The sequence below is a fragment of the Falco peregrinus genome, chromosome 4 (assembly GCF_023634155.1).
Source record: "Falco peregrinus isolate bFalPer1 chromosome 4, bFalPer1.pri, whole genome shotgun sequence".
NCBI lineage: Eukaryota > Metazoa > Chordata > Aves > Falconiformes > Falconidae > Falco > Falco peregrinus.
Window position 1 is genome coordinate 118,486,186 of NC_073724.1, and position 21,575 is coordinate 118,507,760.

A 21,575-nucleotide genomic window follows, 5' to 3' on the forward strand; every position below is an offset into this window, starting at 1 on the left:
ATAGTACCCTTGGCTGTGTTTATTCTAACAGCCGAGGCTTATTCTTTGTTCTTGAGGTTGGATGGCTTAGCATAGTTCACGTCCATATAGCTAAACCATCTTAACCTCTAAAATTGTCTGCATCCAGACCACCTACTGGGAACCATTCCTGGCCTGTGCTGGCTCCTTTCCAGAGCTGGGGATCTCCTGGGGGACTGTTATTTGGCATAGACCAGCCCCATGCCCAGGACCATGCCAATAATATGGACTGCTGTGGAGCAATCTCTTTGCATAGGTCACTCACATAGATACGGGTTTCTTGCTTGTTCCAGAGGAGACACTTCCTTGTGCAATGCAAAGAGAAACACCTGCCTCCTCTGGTGTCTCTCAGCCATGACATTTCCATCACAAGTGCTGCTGTAGTGTTTCAAGGTACCAAACAGGATCAACCTTGGTCTTTTAGAGGTATTCAGAGAGGTGAGATAGGAAGTTTGGGAGGTTTGGGAGGTTGCTAGCATGGGTGAAATCAATGGCCCAAGGCAGAGCTGGAGTGGAGGTTCACATCCAAAGGTGGTAACTGTCTTGCACCTGCTTTCCTTGCCTTCCAGAGGCTGACCTTGGACAGCCTGGTTGATGCAAACAGCATAGGAGCCGACAGCAAAAGCCTGAAATCTGTAACCCGCTCCTCTTCCTTGAAAAGCACAGCTGCCACCCACGAAACCTCCAGCGTGGCTTTGTATGAGGTAGGTAGGGACCTCGTGCAGCGTTCTCCCACCACTTGCTGTTCACTGAGCTGATTAAGTGAGGAAAGTCTTGAGCTGCAGCACTGCTGATAGACCCTAAGGGTGAAAATAAGTTACTCCCAAGCATGGACTTGCCAGTGTCTAAGGCAGCTCTACCCCGACCCTCGCTCTGACCCTTGGAGTCATGTGAGTGGTGGTATTCAACATCCATACGTAACATTGCCAGGTGTGTCTCCAACTGGGACTCTAGCAGTAACTAACAGGATATTAGAGACATTACCATGTAAAGGCATCATGAAGAACGTTTCTTACAAGACAGCCTTTAGGTGGTGACATCTCTAATAAGGCCACTTCTTACAGGACAGGATCCAAATACACAGATTAAAGGCTATCAAATTCCCCTTAGTGCTGACAGGATAGTATGGAGCTTAAGCAGAAGCAATGGCCAAGAAAACTCATGACATTCATCAGTTCTTTCCTAAAAACACAGCTTTTTGAAAAAATGGCATGGCAGTTTTTCCTGAAAAGGAGCAAAATCAACTGGATCATTAATGCCAGAAAAAAGTTCTGGGCAGAGTACTTTCTTTTTAAATCACTTTATTGTTGTTTATCAGACACTAATACACTTTTCAGGCATGAAGTTCTGATCCAAGTGAAGCTCCTGCCTCAGTCCATTTTTTGAGGGTTTGCTGTGGATATTCTTATTCAGGTGCAGTATAGAAAGCATCTACTGCCAAGAACATTGCTGTCATGGTTTAACCCTGGCTGGCAACCCAGCCCCATGCAGCTGCTGGCTCACTCCCCCTCACCCAGAGGGATGGGAAGGAGGATCAGAAAGGAATGTAAAACTCAACGGTTGAGATATGAACAGTTTAATAGGTAAAGCAAAAGCCGCGCACGCAAGCAAAGCAAAGCAAGGGACTCATTCACCGCTTCCCCTGGGCAGGCAGGTGTCCGGCCATCCCCAGGGCAGCCGGGCTCTGTCACACATAACGGGGACTCGGGAAGACAAACACCATAATGCCAGATGTCCCCCAATTCCTTCTTCTTCCCCTGGTTTATATATGCAGCATGACATCCTATGGTATGGAATACTTCTTTGGCTGGTTTGGGTCATCTGTCCTGGCTGTGTCCCCTCCCAGTTCCTTGTGCCCCTCCAGCCCTTCTGCTGGCAGGGCCGGAGACACTGAAAAGTCCTTGACTTAGTATAAACATCACCCCCACAACAACTAAAAACTTCAGTGCTTTTTCAACTTTGTTCTCACATCAGAGCCCAAACACAGCACTGTACTAGCCACTAAGAAGAAAATTAACTTTATCCCAGCCAAAACCAGGACAACTGCAAACCCTCAAACACTTTCAAAGTCAAGGACGTGGAATTCAGACCTAGGTCCCAACGTTATCTGCTGCTCAGAGACTTGCTCTATCATTCACCCACCTGTATTGTGGACAGGGAGACTGGGTGTGGCTGAAAAAATTTGAGGCGGGAGCAGTTCACAATCTGCGGCAAAGCTCCACCAACGTCTTGAGGAAGGTAAGAACAGGGGATGACAGGGCATGTGGAGGGAAGGTTGCTCGGGGGCACTTCTGCGATGGCAGGGTATTTTTATTCTCCTTGTCTCCTGTTTAACTGTTGAATCATATGCCATGGCTGTCGGTGAGTCTTGTCTAGTGAAATCTGGTGGAATGGACCATGCACAATTGCACCTGACATACCCACCAATAACCCACGTGGCAGAGTCAGCAGCTTGCAAAACCCCACCCTGGACCTGCCACTTCAAAGCTGGTGCCATGCTGAATGTACAGTAAGTCCTCTAAGTGACCTTTTGTGCAAAGGCAGAGCAGTTTGGAGGAAATAATCCCTGCCAGTGTCGGGGCAGGAGAATGCACTGGCAGCTGTTTTCATGTATAATTTGATGACAGTGTGGCACAGACGTGGCTGTGCATTTCTCTGGGATTTGCTTTGTGCCTCCTGCTAAGATGCCTATTAGAAGTTTGCTTTTAGTCTTCAATTTTATTGTTATTATTGTATTACTAAATGACAAGCTGACACATTTATTTTCCAAATTCAAGGCCATTAGTTGTTGGCAGCTACTCCTAACATAGAAGTAGCATTTTTATGCGCATAAATATAACAAATTTACCAGGGCATGTCTCCAAAAGCACCATTGATGGATGACTTTGGATCTTCCAGTCTTGGAACTGCTTTCCAGATCAGATCAGAGCTGGAGTAAGACTCCACATGCTGAATTCAATTTACCCCAGTGAAGCCATTTTGTCCCAATGAAAGATCCAATCTAGCTCGTCTAAAGAAAAACAAATTTCTGTTCTGTTTGCTTTTGCTATCTTGCTTTCTTTGTCTTAATGGATAGATTAAGAAAAGCAAAGCTTAGAAAGATTGCAGGGCAGCTGAAGGTAAGCAGCAAAGAGGTTGTTTTCTTCCCCATCCTTGTGTGAAAGACTGGGACTACAAGAATGGTGAGGACACCTAATGATATAGAGAAGCTGCTGAGCAGATGTCTACCTGACTTGGTCTTGCTGTGATTCACTGTCTTGTTTCAGATGAAAGATCTGCGTCATGAAAATGTGAATCTGTTCCTGGGCTTTTTCTCTGACTGTGGCATCTTTGCCATAGTGACAGAGCACTGCTCCAGAGGAAGCCTGGAAGACTTGCTGAGAAACGAAGACATGAAACTGGATTGGATGTTTAAGTCCTCTCTCGTGATGGATCTAATTAAAGTAAATCCATTGCTCCTGCTGAGGCGTGACATGCATGTGACTTTTATATTGACATAACTATTTAATTCAGGACTTTGGGATTTTTATAGTAATGCAGGGAAAACCAATGTGACTGTAGTTATACTGGTATAGAGGGTCTTTAATGGAGACCTCTTATTCTTATTTTGTTACCATCCGAGAGAAGCACTATTTGGGGTAATAGGACTACATCCATGCAGCAGGATGAGGAGTTAAAACCACACATCAAGCTAGAACTGATCACCTAGAACAATGAATCTGGTGACAAATTTGTACATTCCAGAGGCCCTTTCTTGTCATAAATCAGAAATGCATTCAGCATAGAACCAAACGGTAGCCATCCCTTGCCACAGGTTGGCTATGCATGTGTTCACTTCAAACGAGCGTTCACACACTTCCAATCACATCCCATGTGTTTTCACCCAAACAGTGAACTACCAGTCTGGCACAGATGACCTACAGAAGGTAGACTGCCAGAACTATTCTTACAGCCCATGATCATCCACCTTCTGACCGTCCTTGAGGGAGCTGGGTAAGGGCATTCAGCTCTTACTGGCTTCCCTTGACCTAACCATTGGGTACCACTTGTGCCCATCTTCTTAACCTTGTCTAAAAGTACAACTTCAGAGTACAATGAATCCTAGGGATACAGAGGGAGGCATTTGACTTTTCCTAAAGTTGCCAGTCCTTTCCAGCATTATTTTGGGATGCAGCTAACCTAATTCTTGTTCCTAATCCGTTACTGGATTTCCCCCATAGTGTCTTGGGTTGATAGGACTGCATTTAACATAGAGTGAATGATGTATCTAATGCCATCTAAGGTGACAATTTGACTTGGTGTGTCTGCTGGTGGATAGTATAATTCTTAAGGAACAGCCTCAATCTTTTATGTATTCATAGGGAATTAGGTATTTGCATCATCGAGATTTTGCCCATGGACGTCTCAAGTCTCGTAACTGTGTTGTGGATGGCCGATTTGTGCTGAAGATCACTGACTATGGTTATAATGAGCTCTTAGAAGCACAGAAATGCCCATATATTCAGCCATCCCCAGAAGGTAGGTGCCATAAGGTTTTGTTATTTTTCTTAAAAAAATGTTTGTCCATTGATTTAGCAGATGCTTGTCCTAATGCAAGTGCAGGCCAGTGGTCACACAAGGATTTATGTGCTCAATCTTACCGCATCTGGTTACCTGTATACAATGCACTGTTACAGTAAAGGATAAGCAAAGTTTTTCAGACTTCCTGAAAGTGTGGTGAGTAGCAGTGCCATGGTAAGGAAAAAAGATTTTATTGTAAGCAGTGACAGAACTGAAGCTTGTCATAGCTGAAGAAGGATTTAAGTGCCCCTGAAATCTGATCAGTCCTGAGTTTCTGTGACCGGTGGAATTGGTTTAACATCCTTAGCCCCAACCCTACATTTGAAGTTTTAGGTTAATCCAAATGCAAAGAGCCATCTGAAACTCAAGATGATACAGGTCTCTTTGAAATAGATCATCTACATGCCAATCACCAAAGGCTGCCATGTGGCATCCCCACCACTTAGGGACAGCATCTCGTGGGACCAGGTTTGGAGACTGACAAGATTTCTTTCACCTTGCTATTGCCTTGGGTTTCCTCTGGTATCCCAGTTTGTTCTTAAAACCTGGTTTCAATTAGTATGTAGTGTTTTGATCCCTCGGTCACAGGATCTGGTTCCTACACATTTCCAGTGTGTCAGGGCAGTTCCCAGAAGACCTTCTTCTCCTCCCTTACAAAAGTTATATATATATATATATATTGCAGCAGCTTACATGTTCCTTGTTCCCATTACTCAGATTGCACTGTTCCCAGGGTAACAATATCCTAGTTTGAGGGAGATTCATTTCTAGATGAGGCTAGGTATGTTTTACAACTGTGTCTTTCATCACTTGAACTATCAGATTATGAAGACTGATCATGTTTCAGACTGTCACAACCTGCTTTTACACAAACTACTTTCATTTAAGGAGAGCTACAGAAAATACTTCATTAGCTGTTGTTTGTAAAAGAGCAACAACTGTAACAAGAAATCCAGGCTTCAGCACCAACATTTTGCCTGAGTGATACTTTTAAACAAAAAAAGGTGTTAAATTTTTTGCAATGGTGAGAAAACATCTTATGCTGAAGTTCAGGGTTGGTGTAGAGGATATAAATTGTTTGTAAAGCAACAATTTTTTAAAAGGTAGAGTTAAATTTTGAAAATGCAAATTTTTTTGTCAAGATGGAAGTTTAATATTTCTAATACGTCACAAGAAGCAAAATACTTGATCCAGTGAATAATGAAGTATGTTCCAACATTTCTTTAAATGACTGAAATGAAGTGTTTATTTAAGCACCTAATTTGCAATAGTCCGAGCTCAAATGTAAGAAAAGTGATGCTCTTGAATTTTTTAGAATTGCTCTGGACAGCTCCTGAGTTACTAAGGGACCCAGACATGCACAGAAAAGGCACGTTCAAAGGGGACATTTACAGCTTTGCAATCATCCTACAAGAAGTGGTTGTTCGGGGTCCACCATACTGCATGTCAGAGCTCTCAGCTGAAGGTAGGCAACTATTTCAGTACATTTTTAAGGATTTATGCACAGTGCGCACAGAATGTCTGGCCAAGCCCCTTGTGTAAAACATTGGTATGGAAATAATGTCCCGATCTCATGACTTTTCACAGTGATATGTCTGTTTTCAACAAAACATCCATAATAAACATCAAAATGTGTAGTTCTGATCTCAGCCTCAGTACGTGACTCATCACTGCTGTCAGTGGGGCTGGGGTACTGAGTCCCCCCCCCCAAGATACTTCAGAGCTGGCCTGCGGTCAGACCACTGCAGAACCTCCAGTTCCCTGTCCAAATTTTCACTTTTCATCAAGTGTGGGGTGAGATCTGATAGCAGAATTTTCCATAGCTTGGAAACGTCTTCGCTTCTCACTCATCAACCCTTTTTTGTATGTCATGGGGGCTGAGTTTTTGAGCTGCACTCCTCACTAGCATCCTGTTTTGTCCATCTGCCCATCTATTTTTTCTTAATTACTTCCCTATTTAAAGAGGTTCTCTCTTCAGCAGAGGACAAAGTGATACTTATATATATAACATACATACATATATATTATATATGACATATATAAGCTGGCTTTTATCAGAAATAGCAAATAGATAAACTCCTTAGGAACTGCTCATGGTGCAGCTCTCAGTTGTCCAAACTGTGTCATGCATGCATAGGAAGAGCGAACACACCATGGTCAGGGTCAAGCACTTAAACAGGGAGGGAGCGGGATCAATCAAAAAAGAGCTGATTTCAGTGAAAGCAGATTCCCAACACATTTTGGGCTGGACAGTCACCAAGTGGGGTATGGCTATCCAGTATCTGCCAGTTCAGTGCCCCCAGAATTGGGGCCTTGACCTTGCTGCACCCCAAGCTGCTGCAACAATGCAATGACAATGAAGATTATGATGTAACCTGCTCTGTAATTCAGAGCTGGACCTACGATGTAGCCTATGATGTAATTCGCAGGTGTTGCCCCCACCTAGTCCCCCTAGGGAACCTCCAGCAAATGTTGAACTTAGTGCACTCCATTTTCCTGACCTGATAAAATGATGAATTTCTAGTCATCGCACCCTAATCCTCAAGGAGCTTTCACTCATGGCGTGAACTTTAAAATCGTCTGGGGAAGGCATTTCCCCTTGGCTGCCCCTAGAAATATTTGGGCCAGGTGCTTTGTTTAGTTCATTTGGTGAAGACTGGTGGGATGAGCCAGAGATTTAAAGTAAACTGTCAACACCTAAAAGCTTTGGGTAGTCACAGTAACAGCTGTGGAAATGCAGGGCTCCTGCCAGGAAGAGGGTGGTTTTCTCTCCATTTGACAGCTCTGCACTGCACAAAATAAAACTTTCAAATGCAATCCCTTTGGTTTGTTTTTTTTTTTTTTTTTTTTTTTTTTTAAGCAGGAAGATATAGTTCTGCCTTACAAAAACCTGTGTTTCCTCCAGGATATTCTAAGAAATACCTAAACTGAAGTCAAGGTTGGGTTGAGACGCCGCGCTTCCCTGCCTGTGCTTCAGCTGTCAATGAAACCTGTGGCTCCGCTCCTTTGCCTAGTGCTGTTTTATCCAAAACCCACAAATTAAAGAATTATCAGGGTCTGAAAGCCCAAGCCCGGTTCCTTATTAATCTTGTTTCACCTCTGGATAGGGAGTCACTTTCCAGACATTGTTTTGAACCCAAACTCTGCCCCTTAAAATATTTTCCACTGTCTCCATTCCCATCAACCTCCCACCTACTGGTTCCCAGTCAACAATGAAGCATCAGAAGCTGGTATCCTTCTTGTCTGGGCTCGGCCATAACCCTCTGCTCTCTTGGAGGACCACAGATCCTAATGGAAAGACGCAGAGGCAATTTCATTAAATGCAAGCCTGCAGGCTCACACATCCATCTACCACACAACCTTCCCCCATCCAACCACTTTATTGCTCATAACCTGGTTCTCTAGGGACAAGACAGCAGATGAATCTCTTCTCTTTCAAATCCTCCAAGAGACTCCTGGCCGAAAAAAGCAGAAACCCCCAGCTTTATTTGACACAAACACTGGGTGGTGAGCAATAATGGTGGTAGCTGAAGGAGCGAGCAAGAGACAGGTGAAAAGGTCTATGTCCTTTACCCTCATCAAGACCCTCCATATCACAATGTGCTTCCCGTTCTTCTCTTTGTCACAGAAATCATAAAGAAAGTGAAGAAGCCCCCTCCCCTGTGCCGCCCAAACATAGCCCCTGAGTTGGCACCCCTGAAGTGTATCCAGATAATGAAGGAATGCTGGGGTGAAGCCCCCGAACGTCGTCCAACCTTTGAGGAGGTATTTCATAAGGTTGGTGAATAGAGCAGCAGGTGCAATCCTGTGTTTGCACTTGGCAGGAAAGTGTGGGGTTTTTTTTTTTCTTTAAGTGAGCCCTTAAAAAATGATTGAACATATCCCAGAGTTCTAGTCTTGCCCTTGCTATTGGGTTATTTTATGGCTCGTGGTGACTGGCTGACACCTTGTCCTGAACTTGGCTGCCATGGCATCACCACGTGAGGTGTGAAGCAGCCTGGGCATGGGCTTGGTGTCTTCACATTTGCAGTGTACCTGCACGGATGGTCTCACGGAGATCTGTAAATTATGATAGCACCTTCAGATCAATACGTTTTTTAATCTTCTGAAGTATTTAAAAGGTGATTGAAAGGAAAATTCACCAAAGGCTGTTAAACACAAAGATACGTTTGGCACAGGAGATCTCTGAACTGCAGATTGATGGAGGCTGGGAGCATATCCCTGGGAATACGACCATACCTAAGTCCTGTTTGAACAGCTTTCCCAGACAGCTGTTACCGGGCAGTCTCATGGACAGGTACTGGCAAAATAAACTCCTTGTCTGATCCAGTAGTACTGTTCCTAAGTTCTTATAAGGTCAAACTAGGTAAACTAATATCCGTAATTTTTACCTTCTGCTTCTATGAAACTGTGAATAAATTTACATCCATGTGACTCCACTGTTGAGTCTAAGGCAGCTTCTGAAGTCACAGATTATCCAAATGATCCAGAGGCACAGCTTCAGGTCAAGAGGAGAACGGTCGACTCAGTGTGGTGCTGGGGATGGTGATACACATATATGCCAGTGTGCAAAGATGGATTTAACACCAGTAACATATCAGCAGGTTGTTAAGTGTGGCTAATGCCCTGAAACTTGCATTTCTGAATGCAAAGGGCTGCAAATTACTCTAAAGGATGGTCATGGGATAAACAAGAGTGCAAATCTGCAGCACTGTAGGCCTCCATAACAACTCCCATACATGTTGTCATCTCATTGAAGGTGGTATTTCACTTAACCCTCACTGAAAGTTCATAGAGGAGCAACATGCTCCTGGGCAGCTTCCATGGTTATTGCTGCAAATTCACCCTCCAGTTTGCCTTTTTCCTTTATTGTTGAACTCTTGCCACTGACAAAGCCAGTCTTTAGCATTATCCCTTTAAAAGAAGTGTTTGATTTTTGTCCCTTTCCAAACTTAGAGTGCTGCAATGGTGTAAGGAGATGGTTAAATAACTCTCCAGTTTGATTTTACAGTTCAAAACCATCAACAAAGGGAAAAAGACCAATATAATTGACTCAATGCTCAGGATGCTTGAGCAGTATTCAAGCAACCTGGAAGATTTAATCAGAGAGAGGACCGAAGAGCTAGAGATTGAAAAACAGAAGACAGAAAAACTACTGTCCCAAATGCTCCCCCCGTAAGTACTAGTACTTTAGGTGGTAAAAATAAACCCCGTAGCTAGAGGGGACAAAACTCTTCCCCAGAAGGGAGCAAGATTGCAGATCTGACCTCCAACTTTGGCAAGCACCTTCCAATCGAAGTAAGAAACTTTAATCAATGCTTGTTACAGCTATATAGAACCTTCTATTTAGTGGAAGATTTTTCAAGCACAAGATTGTCCTTTTTGAGGACAAGAGTGTCTGAGCTCTTGGGCATGTACTGCAAAAAGGGGTTGTGCCCTGTCGTCTTTGTTTGCATTGTTATTTCAGATCAGTGGCGGAAGCCCTCAAGACTGGTGGCACAGTGGAGCCGGAGTATTTTGACCAGGTGACCATCTACTTCAGTGACATCGTGGGCTTCACAACTATTTCAGCCCTCAGTGAACCCATTGAAGTAGTTGATCTCCTAAATGACCTTTACACACTGTTTGATGCTGTTCTTGGAAACCATGACGTTTACAAGGTGAGGGGTACCTGCGCATGAGGATCAAAGTGTCTGTGGTTCAGACATTCTTGTAGTTTCATTCTATGTCTCTTTTCCATCTTTTTCAATTTGTTTGTTCATTTTTTAACGTACATTTTTAATGTAATGCTATTTGCTAGGTGGAGACAATTGGTGATGCCTACATGGTTGCCTCAGGGCTTCCAAAACGCAATGGAAACAAGCATGCAGCTGAGATAGCCAACATGTCCCTGGACATCCTCAGCTCTGTGGGAACATTCAAAATGAGACACATGCCAGACATCCCCCTCAGGATACGAATCGGCCTGCACACAGGTAGGCAGTGACTCTCTCCTGTGCCTGAACATCAAAGAACTCCTTTGCAATGGTATTTCCAGCTTTGAATGTTTTCTCCCTGCCCACCCCAAAACAAGTGGTCTTAGAAGATGCCTTTAAGTCTTCCATAGCAAAGCACGAACACTAAGGAGGAAAACGACTCTGTATAATCTGGGGGGAAAAATTGTGTATTCTGTCACAGTCAGGGACTACATCAGACAAGTTAGTCCCAAGGGTTTTGTTGTAAGGGTGGCTCTTTGATGTGCCATAGGCTCTTCACTGGTGTGACACAGACATCCAGCAATGCCTTTGTAACCGTCCTGAAAGGAAAAAGGACAGAAAAACAGGCATATAGAGTGTAAGAATGAAAAGGTTGGGGAGAGTTACATGGATAGGACATAACTGGAAGAACATGTGATACAGCTATTAAGAAAAAGTTCTGTTATGAAGACAGTATCTCTAATGTAGAAGTCATAACGTATTCAATTAACAGAAAAGTGGCTTGCTGAAAAAGAAATGAGGAAGTTGGGGTTTTTTTTATACAAAGTGTACATGAACTCCAAAACAAAACAAAAAACCCCAGTAGGACTGCAGTCATAAAAGCGAAAGTATGACTGGATTTTAAATTGAGGGAAAGACATCTGCTGTTATCATAGAATCAATATTTTTAGAAGAGATATGAGCCTCCATAATTTTATGCCGTAGTCATTCATTAATGATTTTTTCCCAGCTGATCATCATCAGACTTCTTGTGCCTTCCACTAAAGTGCCAGGTACTGCCCATTGCAGGAAGCCAAACAATGAATGAGACTGTTCAGACGTCTGACCCAGTATTACAGGGTGTTTTATCCTTCTGCCTATCTGATAATGCCCACATTTTTGCAGCTCTGGCATGCAAGTGTTTTACAAAGTCAATATCCTGGTCCCTGTTGTACACATTGTGAAACAACAGCAGAGAAAAGGAAGTATCTCACCCAGAATATCCTAAGAACAGGGTTGTGACAGGCAGAGCTAAAATCAGTATGTCGTATCTGCTAGACCACACAAGTTCTTTTTGGGGTTTATCTCTGAAAACTCATCTCCCTACTATTTTCTTTGCAGTTTGGTGGTCTTAGCTGCCCCTCACAGAATCTGAAGTGTTAAAGAATGATTGCAGGAGCACTGTGGGTTTTATAGTCCAGCAAAAATTAGATGAGACTATGGCCCCAGCTTGTCCTGCCCTGAGCAGAAGTCCCTGGAGCACCAGTAGTATTGTCAACTGGGGAAAAGAGGAATCTGGTGTGCAACAGCTGCTGCTGCCTGTTGACAGCAGTTCTGCAACGTGTCTTCCATGCACCCAGCCAAAAATCTATCCCTAGGTGAAGTGTACATGGGTCAGTTACGTATTTTCTTGTTTTTATGAACGCCGGGTATCTGGAAAGTGGTGTTTCTATGAGTTGTTGTGTAGGGTGTGAGAGGAAGAGGGGGAGGAATTGGTGCTTTCTTCCTGAAGAAGCGGAAGCCAGATCTTGTTTTGCACAGATCTGGCAACATCATACTGTCACGGGAGCAGCAAGAAATGCATGCTCCAAAGCAAACCAGCTCTCTGAGCCACTGAGCTGACAGCAGAGTTTGATTAACCCTAGACCCCATTTCTCCTGAGGGAAGAAGCATGAAGAGGGAATCACCAGCATCATGAAAACATTGAGGAAGGAGAGCAGGGCTTGGCTAACACTTTCACTGTCCTGAAAAGGATGGAGAATGGGTGTGACCACCGGTTTTGCAGGCCAACCACTCTCTGGAAACCAGTGCCAAGAAGACCTCATGATCCCCTCTCTGAAAAAGCAGTGTGTGGCATTTGGGTATGCACTGCCCATGCCTCTCCAATCCCACCAATGGAGAACTGCACCTCTGGAACTTCTGCTAGCCCATGCCTGTGGTCCACTTGTGGCAATGCATGGGTAAGACAAAGAGGACAAGAAGACCAGTGTTCAGTCTGCAGTTTCTGCCCTGCTTTAAATCCACCCTGGAGTCTTGGCTTGCTCTCCTGACTTTACTGCATGTCCAGAAAAACTCAGCTGGCTCAGCTGTTTCCACGCCATCTGTGTCTGGGCTGGAGCTGGGCAGTCAGGGAGAGCAGTGGTGAGAAGACAAGCTTTTTCACAGAGGCAGAAGAGTCAGGCTCTCTGGCAGGCAGCCCCGCACTTTGGTCAAGTTTATTAACCTCTGTGGCACCACTGATGGTTGTTGCAGACTCTTAGCCAGCATCACTCATTAACTGACCCTGCAAGGCCTGGCAAAGAGTCACTTCAAAACAAATCAGCGAACCTGTGTAATTAAACGAGGCCATAACGTTCTCATCACAGGGTATCTGGTTTCCTCTGAAACTTGTTACTGTGGGAGATTTCTTGCTGGAAGTTTTTGTTAGCCCTTGGCTGAAGCTGTCTAGACAAAGGGGAACACACACAGGCAGTTAAGAGAGTGAGTGAATTAACCGTTGGATGCCTTCAACACGGAGAAATCCTTCAGGCATGCTTACACTGTAGGGTTTGTTTTGAGCTAGCAGCTTTCTGCAACAGGAGGAAAGGCTTAAAAGTAGTAGTCTAGAAAGGTAGTACTTCACCCCAAAATTGTTGCCTATCCTAGGCTTTGAGCTTTGCAGAAGTGATTGGATGGTTGACTTACTCACTGACTGAGTAGGAAACCTGAATTCAGGTACCCACGTGGAGGTGTTTCCAGGAGTGCTGGGGAACCCGCACTGATTTTGTGCTTGGTGGAAAGCTGGTGGACATATAAGTAGGCCCTGGAGAGCTGTTCAGTGCAGGAGTGGAAAGGCTCTCATGGCTCAGTTGACTGCGTTGACTTGCCCTCCACCAACTACAGCAGGAGCTCAGCCTTCTCTGTTTGTGCCTTTTAAAACGAAATCAAATCCTCCTCACTGAGGGCTGCTTTTTGACAAGAACCACTTTTTTTGTGTCTTTGCAACACCTATTACAGAAGGAGCTTTGATCCTTACTGAGGTTTCTGAGTGCTGCTGTCACATCATCACCACAAGATGAAGAGAGGTGATGCCGTGTCAATGTTTTCTCAGGGAAAGCTCTTATTGAATCATGAATTAAAAAGTCTCCAACAAGACCCTTTTAAATACACATGCCACGTCATTGTGCACACATTAAGGACCAGTTAGGTGAGCATTAGGTCCTTGACCCAGTAGTATCAACAGTGCCTTTGTAGTTGTCCTATAGAAGTGCCTATGGACTAGACCATGAAAAACCTTCCTCTAGTGGTTATAGCTCCTCCCCTGAAGAGCTTGAACAAAATTAGTGAATATTGATAAGGACAGGAATTAAATCAGAAGAGATTCTGGGGAGAAGTGTCTTATCCAAGGTGGCACAGCACACTGGCAGTAAAAAAACACCGTTAAATCAGGTTCTCCTGATCTCCAGCAGTCCCTGAATGTTGTGTTTGAGCCAGAGATAGTGCTTAAGTCCTTGTAACATTTTTGGTGCAAACCATTTTTCCTTTGTCTTTTTTTTTCAATCTTAAAGCAAACGGTGCTTTATCAGGCAGGAGTTAAAATCTGCCTTACCTCTCAATTTGCATCCTCTGTCAGTTATATTACAATCCTGTTGCTTTGACTCTGCAGCAACAATTTTTGAGAGGTCACAGCAAGAGGTGTCCTTGAAAAGTTCCCCATAGCTTTCAGCTATGGAGTTTCATTGTCATTAAGATGTATCTGAAAACTATATGCAGAATCAGTTTCTGTAACTAAGAAAGCTAAAAATCACAGTAAAAATAGTGTCCTAAAACAAGTAATTGATCACTTCTAAATTGGATCATCATCATCATCATCATCATTATTTTAACCTACAACATTTTAACTTACACCTTTTTATATTGCGAGAAACCTTATCTATAGTATCATTTCAGATATTGATGATGCGCTACTTCAAATCACTTGTATCTTTGCACTGGAGAAGATTTCCTAGATTTCATTTTTGCTAAATCTTAACCCAGAAGGATCATGAAATTGAAAAGGCAGGCAGAGCCTGCAAATACATATGACATAAATGTATCCAATGGAAAATACAGAGAGGTCTCTTTTCTCTGCAGGAAGCCCCACACCTCCTTACATTGCTGAGAGCATTCTCTTTTTTTCTTTGCTTTATCTTTTTTTTTTTTTTTTTGCATTTATTTTGCAAGCCTGATATTTTAAAATGTGGGTGATGAAATTTAGCATCTCAGACTTCAGAACATAGTCCAAACATTAGCTAATCCAAATGTCCCAGATGACAGCTGTCTGTGCTGTTTGGCCATTACGCATTTTATCTCTCTGTGTGTGCATGTTCATATGAATCTTGCACACATACCTCTCTCTGAGAACTTGGCATGGGTTCCTTGGGAGCTACTTTGGAAGGGAGTGGATCTCATCTAAAGAATGAGAAAGAGGAAAAATAAACAGTTTTTGGCTAGACAGGCGAGCTAATGTTGTCTTCTTTTCCGAGGAGGGGTCACAGGGTGGTCCAGCTTATTGCCAGCATCTCTAGACTTCCAAAGCTGATTTTCAATCCTGTTTCACTGGGCATATCACAGGATCTGAACTTGAGTTTCATTGGATAGAAAAGGAGGTCTTTTTAAAATGAATTGCAATAGTCCTTGAGCTCCCATGAACTCTGAACAAATTTCTGCCAGATGATGGTGAACAGAAGTCTTATGACACAAGACCCTTCTCAGGCACAAAACACCAATGTGCAATGCAAAGCAATGCTTGATTTTTGATCACTTGTAGCAAACACTAAGGACAATGAGATCTTTAAAAAACCTTCTCCTGTATTCTCAAGTGGTTCTTGAATATCGGAGGAGAGGATGAGATTTGTCTGCTGGGGAGCCCCTTGATTTGTGCAGTACCATCAGGGTTATACAGATGACATGTCTTTCAGGGCCTTGTGTGGCAGGAGTGGTTGGGCTTACCATGCCACGGTACTGCCTCTTTGGAGACACGGTGAACACGGCGTCACGAATGGAGTCCACAGGCCTGCGTGAGTATTTGGGACAGTCCCTGGAGTGGGTGGTTGAATAAAATTCTCAGGGGGGATGAAGAAATGCATATCTTTACTTATAAGCATTGCAACTGAATCAACTGTGAAGAAAGGGGCAAATAAAATGACAAAATTCAAAGCAGCCAGAAGGGGAGGGCATTGACTTTGCCATCGTAAGATAGCCTTTAAGGCCTTGCCTTCCACCTATGGTGCTCTGATTTGGATTCCATCAGCCAAAATCAACATTAATCTTGCCCTAGATTTCTTCTGCGTAGGTTGGATCTTGCTTTCAGTCAGTGCTGAGAACCCTTTATTCAGAGCTGTTCTTGCACAGCAAAATAATGCACTACCTGCCATGGCCAGTACAAAGCAAGGGTAGAAGCACATGCAGGAATTTCTTCCATCATGCTGGAGGCAGAGAAAAGCAGACCACATGCAATGTTGTCCTGTAACATGAAGGGCATTATTTGTGATGGTTTCATTTATCAGCAATAACAATTCCATAAACAAGTGTCGGCAGGTCCTAACACAATCATTAGGTTTCCCTTCCTCTTCAGGTTTTCTTGATGTTTTTTCTTGATGGGTTGATGTTAATGCTATTTTTCCCTCAAGGTATTGCCTTTGTTTTCCTGAGGCTTCCAGCTGTAAAAGCACAGTCTACATGCACAGAGCCAATAGCTGCAGCAGATAAGACAGTACCACCTCTCAGCTTCTTACTGTCCCATGGCTGGAGACTTCTAGACTTGTAAAAAGAGCTGGTGGGGAACATTTACCCACTTTTCAGTCTTATGTATACACATATCTGCTGTTTGTTGCTGTCCTTGGCTAGGACAAGGATATATATGTAAACTATAGCGCATGATGCAGCGGACAGTGTTTTGCAGTGGATGTGTTTTGCATTTGCTTTTGATGTTCATGCTGTCAGTACAAGTTGGTTTCCAAAGGCAACATCTCATACATTTTAATCATTGATCTCTGACATCCCTTTTGATATTTTCAACGGCTCTAAGAAATTACCTATTATAGTTAGTTTACAAGCTACATGAAGTCTGTGATATTTAATATGAAACTCCTGAGGTCTTGCCAGGCTAGAAATGTGTTGCAGTATACATGCTGCATTGGAACTTTCTCAGTCTTTCAAACAGCCCTAGCTCCAGTGGTTTTGATTAGACTAATTAGGAGTAACAATTAATCTAATCTTTAATTAAGGAAAATTGCCTTTCTTGTGATAATGGCTGTCTTATTTTAAAAGGCTTGCATTGCATTTGGAAAGCAGTGGAAAGAAGGGAATACTTTGACAGCAGATTTCTAATAGCAAGACAGATATTTGAAGAATCTCAAGGTTTAGAGCCTTGAAAGTGTCTCCTGAGATCATAGACAGCAGGAGCACTGCAGATACAAGAGCATTATTATACATCAATAGAAATTTATATAGATCCACAATAATAAGAAGATTGTAAGTCAATGTCTCAGGAAGTGCAGCTCAAAGCTATGTGGTCTTCCTCTGCATAGTTGAACTGTTCTTCCTTCTGATTATTCTGGAAAAAAATATTAATTGTTTTATTCCCCACCCTTCCAGAGGGAAGGGAATGTGATTGGCACATTTGAAATAAAAGCTCAACAAGAAGAACAACAAAGACAACTATTTTGGGGAAAAATATTTTAGAAACATTCTCTGGCTTGTTCAAACCAGCAGAACCACAACAAAATTCAGTGAGTTCCAGTAATGGCTGTAAAACAAACTGGGGAAGATGGGAATTTAATAAAGATCTCCATCTTTGCCCTTTTTGTTCATAGACTGTTAGTAGCGTCTCTGGATGGAGTCAATTTCTGATAAAACCCAGATGGATCTAGATGCACAGCCACATTTTTATGTCCCCTTAAAAATTCCGTCTCTTTGGTCTTCATCCCAGCTTCCAAATGACGTTGGATATCTGGAGCAGGACAGTTGGTTATTTTCCTTTTCTTTCTTGTTCCCTAGTTACACTGTGGCAAGAGAGAAATATGGCATTTTTTTATTCCAGCTGACAATATTGCTGAAAAAAATGCCATCCTTACTAAGAGCTGGACATCTACACTTAGCATGTTTGGTATCCTTCTCCGGGAAGTCCCCAGTGCAGGTCTCCTCTCACCCTCACTACAGCCCTACCTGGAAAGATCCATACATCAGCATCAAACTACATAGAGGAGCACCACACAGCTACACCAGCTACATGCCCGCATGCTTTGGAGCATTTTTCCTTGCTAGTATGAAGCAGTGTGGAATTTGCAGCGGGTGTGCAATACAGTGATCCATCTGTTTTGCTTTCCATTCCCAGCTTACAGAATTCATGTCAGCCAAAGTACAGTGGATACGCTTCGGAGTCTAAATGAAGGCTATGAAATCATACCTAGGGGAAAAACAGAACTGAAGGTAAGAAGGTCAGGGCTGTGTGAAATGCTTCACAGGGGAATCTTCTTACTTAAGGAATTTTTCTATTAAGTTCTTGTTTGGCCTTCATCCACCACTCTTCTGCTGGATCCTTCCCAAATTGTCCCCATCAGTTGTTTCAGTACATGAGGTAATTATTGAAGGACTGTGGGACTGAGCAATCAGCTGTTTGTGCTGGATCTAAGTATTCATTTAGGACTCTATTTAGTCCACCCTTGATGGAAACTGCTACTTTTCACAGTGTCCAAACAAGACAACACTATATAATTCAGAACATCACTTCTTCCCTTACATATTCAATAGATATAAGTATGAGCTTTGCTTGCCTTGAACACTTACAATAAGGTCTGAATATGGCCTCAGGTCCCTCAATAATCTTTCACAAGTGGAATCATGTCACCTAAGTGCACGTGTCTGCAGGTGGAGATCTGAGGTAGTTATTCCAGGTTTAGCTAATGGAAAGAAACCTTTGCAGAATTAGTAGAGATAAATTGGCACTTTAGGAAACCATTAACCTGACTTACTTTCAGGGTCCAGTTTAATGTGAAGATGAATGTTGCCCTGGAAGTGTCTGCTTTTCTTCACTTCTCCAGTCAAGGGTGACCGATTCTGATGTAGATGCCTACAGCTTAACAGATGCATCTCACCTTAAAAGCTAAATCATTAGTGATGGGAGAGGAAGTTATTATTCTCACACTCAGCCCAGCAAGAGTTGTAAAATCTCTCAGTTAGTGATGCTAGTGCTGCCAAACAAGATGATTAGAGATCCTGTAGTTTCCCATTTCTGTTAAGCTGTGTAGTTTCAATGACCCAGATCAATGAGGGTCATTTGCAGATGACAGTTTGGAAAAGGCATCCTCTTTTAGCAGAGTGAAATTGAAACGATCCCGGAACCATGAGCCCAAGATTTCCAGCCACTCTCTGTCTCTGCATATACGTGAAGCCCTCAGAAACCCAGTGAGGAAGTTACGGGTTGAGCAGCGGGTGGTCAGAAAGCTGCTCTTTATCTAGTTTTTTTGTTTTTATTTTAGGGTAAAGGAGTAGAAGACACATATTGGCTAGTTGGGAAAAAAGGCTTTCTGAAGCCCTTACCTAAACCTCCTGAAATAAAGCCAGGGTAAGTGTGACTTCATCACTGTTCAATAGATTCATTAAAAGGTCCTTGTTGGAGTTCACAGGCTGAGTATCTGTCTTCCCATGCTATCTGTCTGCAAAGTCTGCATCATTTCCCTTAGGTGACTGACATTTTCAGGTGTAGTACTGGGACTCAGAAGTGATTCGGTTTCTTCAACTCCTGTCCTCAATCACGGTTCCCAAGAAGTGGCATGGAAACTTGCTGCTTCTCTGCCATAGTCCCTTGGAGGCTGAGCACTAGGGCGTTCCTTCCTGAATCTCCTTCCTACTCTGTGTGCGTATGGGAGACACACAGGTGGGGACAATTCCAGGTCTCTGGTGTCATCAGTGTTACGGTGACACTCAGACTTTTCTCTCCTTCCATCAAATTCCTGCAGAAAACAGCAGCCTCATTCACCGTACAAACATGTTTCTTCCCTGTAGCACTGTTCATTCGAACAGAACAGTAAGGAGACTTTGTATTGTAAAATATGGCACCATTAGGTAATTTAAGACTTCATGATGTTACCTCCATCCAAGCAATGGTGAGCAGAGACTGAGCACTTGACATTCATTAAGACTTTTTGTAGCTTTGCAATGCCTGCCTTTGCAAATGGAGTATTCCCCGCTCAGCTGTCACATGCTGTGTATGCCTGGAAAGGATGTTGTGGTCAGGACATTAAAAACCAGGAGTAGGATTTGTTTGACAAGAATGGTGTAGTCACCCACATTAGTCAACCTTGACTCCCTTTATAGCCAGCAAAGAGAAATACCTGCTCAGGGGTCTGATTCACCTGGCCTGCTTGGACGTCTGTGTTACCAGATGAATTGCCTTTGCAAGATGCCTGTTTTGTTGACTATAAAGAGGTCCTGCAGATGTCTGACAGCAAACAGGGCCTGTTTTCACTTTGACTCTGACTTCCCCTGAGCAATCACCTTCTAAGTTTTGCCTCGTTTCCTCTTAGTAAAATGAAGATGTTTTATCTCCTTTTGCAGATGATGGTTACCTACTTGGGCAGTTCCACACAGGGCAAGCCACATGCTCAGCGCTTTCCCAAAGCTTTCCTGTAGTAGCATGTATTACAGTAGTAATAGCAAGTAGTATATACTACAGTATTTTGGGCCATAACTTTTAAGTTATTTGGGTGTCACTCAGTGTGGAAGATAGAAGGTTGCTGGAAGATAATTTTGAGAGGCAGTATTTCTTAGGCTTAGAGGTATTTATTGTTTAATAGTTGATGGAAATGAGCTATTGAGTAATGTGTGTTGATAGCAATGATGCAATGTGAAACTTGGAGGAGTGTTGCCAGATCAGCAAGGCTGGTTGACTTACAATGCAACCACAGACACACCAAGACTTCTACCTTGAAAGCAGGTTCTTCTCATCTTGGTTTTGCCATCTAAAAGTCACGTGCGATGCCACTGTTGACTGTTGAGGTTCTTTCCACAACCTTCAAAGATCCTGTCCTCTGTGTACCAAAGTCAGATTTATGCAGGCGCAAGCTGTTTCTAAACATGGGGATTGTAAATGACAGAAAATACATCAGGTCCAGGGGGACAATAAGAGGAGGTAAAAAATTTCCCCACTTACCCAGGAACAGGGGATCCTGAACATCATTGTGTAACCTCAGAAGAATCCACCAGTAGCACTTCAGGGAGGGAGGAGATCTTCTGCCCTTGTCCCAGGGCTGTGATCTTCACTGTTCCCTTGCAGTATTTCTGTCCCCGTGGATCATCATACAGCAGTTGAATGAATGTGAAAGTAATCAGAGGAAGAAGCAAAGTTACACAAAACTGAAACTGTCCTAGTGAAGGGTCAAATGTAAGCTATACCCTGTAGAAGTCAAATGTCAAATGGTAGAAAGAAGTAACTGGTTGTTTCAAGCAAAGCAAATATTTGGAGAACTGGCTCATGCATAGGCTGTGCTGTTATCAGAGGGGTATCAAACATTTTGTCCTGTTTTTCCAGCCTTATCTTGATGGTTCAGTTTAGTGCTGGTTTATGAGAGGCTGAAAGATTTTTCTCTCTTGCTGGCCAGTGTGATGGTTTCAAGTCACTGCCTTATATACTGCCATAGGAATTTTCTCATCTGTAGACTTCTAAGCTGAAGAAGGAGGTACTGAATTCCTCTACTAATCATCTTTTTGCTCTCTCCTGAAGGAACTAATCTTCTATTTAGGTCTGTCCTCTCCATGAGGTCCTGGAGCATTTGCTTTTATCTCATGCTTTATTTTGTGACTTGGGTGGGCTAAACATCTAGAGGTTGGCAGTTGTGGTAGTCTTGCTGAGTGTTGATATTTACTAAGAGAAGCTTAATAAATCGTGCTTGGTCTCATATCCACACTATGGAAATACAAACCTGTGGGCCATGGGTTTAAGGGTCAGATCCTAGGGGTGGGAGTTCTGTGTGAAGGAAGGGCTCAAAGTAACCCTAAGAAAAAAATATTTCACCCTTATAT

The 21,575-nt window shown here is 43.1% G+C and overlaps 1 protein-coding gene across 4 annotated transcripts in view; it reads left to right on the forward strand.

Moving 5' to 3' along the window:
- Positions 1-21,575, forward strand: part of GUCY2F (guanylate cyclase 2F, retinal) — a 53,955-nt gene that overhangs the window by 15,159 nt on the left and 17,221 nt on the right. For 3 of the 4 annotated variants that reach the window (XM_027777894.2, XM_027777895.2, XM_027777897.2), the window contains exons 7-18: positions 588-722; positions 2,176-2,256; positions 3,285-3,461; positions 4,380-4,536; positions 5,894-6,043; positions 8,207-8,355; positions 9,590-9,753; positions 10,046-10,238; positions 10,379-10,553; positions 15,473-15,571; positions 17,890-17,984; positions 19,034-19,119. In XM_027777894.2, the coding sequence (XP_027633695.2) occupies positions 588-722; positions 2,176-2,256; positions 3,285-3,461; positions 4,380-4,536; positions 5,894-6,043; positions 8,207-8,355; positions 9,590-9,753; positions 10,046-10,238; positions 10,379-10,553; positions 15,473-15,571; positions 17,890-17,984; positions 19,034-19,119 (1,661 nt within the window). The remainder of the gene's footprint in view (positions 1-587; positions 723-2,175; positions 2,257-3,284; positions 3,462-4,379; positions 4,537-5,893; positions 6,044-8,206; positions 8,356-9,589; positions 9,754-10,045; positions 10,239-10,378; positions 10,554-15,472; positions 15,572-17,889; positions 17,985-19,033; positions 19,120-21,575) is intronic. The other variant, XM_027777896.2, reaches the window with a different exon arrangement.